At 32.8% G+C, this 3,977-nt stretch overlaps 1 protein-coding gene across 10 annotated transcripts in view; it reads left to right on the top strand.

Annotated features, from left to right (window-relative positions):
* Grik2 (glutamate ionotropic receptor kainate type subunit 2) overlaps window positions 1-2,597 on the top strand; it is a 657,782-nt gene extending 655,185 nt beyond the window's left edge. For 6 of the 10 annotated variants that reach the window (XM_033763462.1, XM_010607179.2, XM_010607177.2 and 3 more), the window contains one exon: window positions 891-2,597. In XM_033763462.1, coding sequence (XP_033619353.1) covers window positions 891-1,055 — 165 coding nt within the window. In that variant the 3' untranslated portion in view covers window positions 1,056-2,597. The remainder of the gene's footprint in view (window positions 1-890) is intronic. The other 4 variants (XM_010607181.2, XM_033763463.1, XM_010607183.1 and 1 more) reach the window with 2 other exon arrangements.
* Window positions 2,598-3,977: the final 1,380 nt, after the last annotated feature.

The following is a 3,977-nucleotide window of genomic DNA, read 5'->3' as shown; positions in this document are numbered from 1 at the left end:
TGAACTGTGACCTGGAAGAATGATCCACAGATATACAGAAGTTTCAGAAAATCTGTCACTAAGAGAAAAAATAGATGGTAAATTATTTTTGCTCACGGAACAAATTATTTACAGCCTTCAGTTATCAAGTGGATGACAAAATTTTTTTAATTGTTCAGAGATGTTTAACATGTTAGTTTGTTGGGCCGGGCATTTAGCTCAGCGGTTCAGTGGCCTGCCTCGCAAGTGCAAGGACCTGAGTTCGATCCCCGGTACCACCAAAAAAAAAAAAAAAAAAAATTGTTAGTTTGTCATTTCATGATTAAGTCATATTTGTTTCTAATCATGTCAATGTTTTATAGGTTTAAGCACAAAAATATAATTAAATACTAGAAATTGTTTCACATTTTATGTTTTTGTGAGTGATATTCTTTGTTGTTTTAGGATGCACAATGAAGAATCAATGCTTAGAGGATATTGTGTAACTTATTTGGGGATCTAAAAAGTACTATATTTCTTCTAAAATTATTTTTAATATCAAAAAAGGATTTATGATACAGATGTCTATTTGTATTTAAATGTTAATTAGATTTTTATCTTCTGCTAATTAGTTTTACATGGTGTCATCAGAAATTTGTACCCTATCTATATATGTCAATTTATACATTTCTTGTTAAAAATTCATTTCACTGTTAGAGTTTTTTTCATATTCTAGACCACTCTGAGTACATACTTTAGTTACCATCAGTTGTTTATTAAAAGTGTAATGATTTGTTGTAACTTTTACAATGAAAGTTTAAACCTTTCTTCAAGCCTCTATGTTGACAGGTCTGTTGAGAATGTTTTAATGCTGTTTGTAGACATTTGGTTTATCTGTTTGTAACATTTAACTTTCCTGTGTTCTTCTTCAGAGGTCCTTCTGTAGTGCCATGGTAGAGGAACTGAGGATGTCTCTGAAATGCCAGCGTCGGCTAAAACATAAGCCACAGGCTCCAGTTATTGTGAAAACAGAAGAAGTTATCAACATGCACACTTTTAATGACAGAAGGTTGCCAGGTAAAGAAACCATGGCATAAAGCTGGGAGGACAAACACCCAAGCACAAACTGTCATCTTTTTTCCAAACAATTTAGCGAGAATGTTTCCTGTGGAAATATGCAACCTGTGCAAAATAAAATGAGTTACCTCATGCCGCTGTGTCTATGAACTAGAGACTCTGTGAGCTAAGCAGTTGCAATGATCAGAAATGATTTACAAGCATCATGGATCAACCAAGTTACACTGGGTTACACTGTTTATTATGGGTTCCTCCCTTCTTCTGAGTGAATGTTACATGAGCATTTTGTGACTGATTTCAAATGCAGTCCAGTGAGAAATTACAGGTTCCTTTGGAAGCCCAGCTGTTGGCAGGAGATGGAATAACAACGCCCATCAGAGTGATCAGTAAGAAAAAAAACCACAAAGAATAAAAATACTCAAAATCAACCAAAACTACAGTTTTACTGGAAACAGTGCAGTCTTTTGAACACTCAGATAAGAGGTAATAATGTTAGTAGCCCCATCTACTGAGTATAATTATCATTGAATAGACAATATGTGTTTATAGAATGTGAAAAAAATGTAATGCAAAATACATATGAATTTCTTGGCAATTGGAATATAAAGCAAATCTTCATCAGTTATTTTTCTTTCTTTGTTTTTTCCCCTAATAGTCTGTGTAACTGAATGAGATAGAAATGTAAAGTACCAAGGCAATAATTATTTTTCTTTAATTCACCAAGGCAGGAGACTTAACATCACCACCAGACCCCTACCTATTCCCTCAACACTCACTACCTAAGCCCACACAAGAAATAAAATGCAACAGTTGGTTCAGTGATTCTGAGTTAAAAGAATGAGTTTTTGCAATCTTTGTCTGAAATTGCAAAAGAGGGTTCAGTATTGATGGTTTACTTGGAAGACTGACTTTTTCTTTCTAAGATTCAGATATATGAATCCAAACTCTTGTTCCTGTTACAAATGAACTTGACAGAGCCTGGGCAGAGCTTGCTGAAAAGAGAAAGGGGACCTGCCATTTGCAGTAAAGTCTGGGCAGAGAACTTTGAAATGGACTGCATTTCTCAATACAGTCACAATGTAATGAACAAAATTCTTGAGCAGTTTTTTTTTCAAAAAAATGTTCAGGTTTATTTGTGGAAATGCAAGATTTCTATGAAAATAGTTTTTGTATGGAAATTTTTGTAATACTTTTTATCAACAAAATAGAACATGTGTTCCTGTCAGGGGTGTGATGTCAAGCATGTATGGTAGTGCGTGTGCACCACCAACGTTTGGTGAAAACTATTTTTATCAAGAAAAAAGGAATCATAGAAGAGAAATATTTTCAAGTTAGATAATATAAAAGCTAGGTGCACTACCACCACTGCTTACCATGCCACACCCCTGGTTTCCACAAGGCTGATAACATATTGTAATGAACAATTGTGTGTAAAATGGTAAAAGACACAGATCTCTTGACAACATTGTGATAACAGTTGAGTGCACACAGTTTGCTGTTTGAATCCAATGCACAAAATTAAAAAAAACATTAAAATTATGTCCATTTTACTTTCAGCTTTGACTTTCATTTTTGTCGTGCATATGTAAATGAATATACCATATGTGTTTTGCATTAAAGGAAGTATGTGTCCAAATACTTCTAGGTCATCAAGGTTAGCCACTTTCTAATTACCTAGAAAACATCTTTCATAAGGATATACTCAGACTAGGAAAACATGTGCTGGGATATACAATATAAGCATTAGATTTAGGGTATTTAAGTAAAGAAAATAATATTAGCTCTAAAAATGATACTCATAACCTTGTCTCCAAGGTGAGTAAATATTGACCATCTTCATTGAGTTACATAAATTGTACAGTGATTGCTAGCAAAATTCAAGTCAAACGTATATCCAAAGTAAGAATTCCTTGTTCATTGATAATTCAAGAGATAGATAGGCTTAATGTTAGTGATTAATGATGACATGTACATGTTTATATGAGAGTTGAAACTTTTAAAACATAAATTGGAGCACATGATTTATTTTCTATTTTTAGAAGCCAACTATAAAATTTAATCTTATTGATTAAGCAAAAATTATAATCAAAATCCCTAACAAAAAAGAAAACTATGAAGTATTTCTTCAAATTCTCAAATTTACATAATCAAATTGACCAAAATATGAATTATATTGAAGTCAAACACCCAACTATACTAAATTATATTTTATAGTTATTTAAGGTAAAATACATAATTTGATAATTTTCTCTGAAACTAATTTTAGGTATACAAATCAATGTTCAAATCTCATCATTGGTTTATTTAGTGGTGGATAATGAGGAACACACTGGTTCTGTGAAAATAATTTCCTTTCTTCATTAATGTCATGCTCTTATTATATTCTGGAAAGTTATTGTGCTCTCACTGTTTTAACAAAAATCAGACAATAACATATAAATCCTTACATAACTCGTTTGATTGGAGAATTTTAATGTTTTTCATTTATCATTATAAAACTAAGGATAATTTTATAACTTTTTTGTATGTAGATATTATAATTTGTGTTTAAGTGGGAGCCAATTATTTTGTACCAAAAAAAAAAATTCTGGATGTTTTCCCTTTATAAATCACAAGGTTTGTGTTTAAAATGAACAAAGAAAAGAAAACCACTTTCAAACAATGTACCTGTACTGGACAGCTTTCCTGTGGCTAGAACCAAATTCCTGATACCCATAACTAAAGGAGGAAATGATTTGTTTTCCTTGGGGTTTTAGAGAATTCAGTCCATGGTAAGCTGGCTCCAAGACAAAATATTCTTGGTGAAAAACATCCATTTATGTGCTGAAGCAAAACTGCTCAGTTCTTGACAATCAGGGAAGCAAAGAAGGGAATAGCACCAGAGCTGAAGAAGCAAGAGGTCGGAAAGGCCCTTAATTAAGGTCACACCTCCCTTACCCCCC

The sequence above is a fragment of the Fukomys damarensis genome, unplaced genomic scaffold (genome assembly GCF_012274545.1).
Source record: "Fukomys damarensis isolate Sample0158 unplaced genomic scaffold, DMR_v1.0_HiC HiC_scaffold_14, whole genome shotgun sequence".
Lineage (NCBI taxonomy): Eukaryota > Metazoa > Chordata > Mammalia > Rodentia > Bathyergidae > Fukomys > Fukomys damarensis.
Note: the sequence above shows the minus strand (reverse complement) of the source record. Positions and strands in the feature narration are given on the sequence as shown.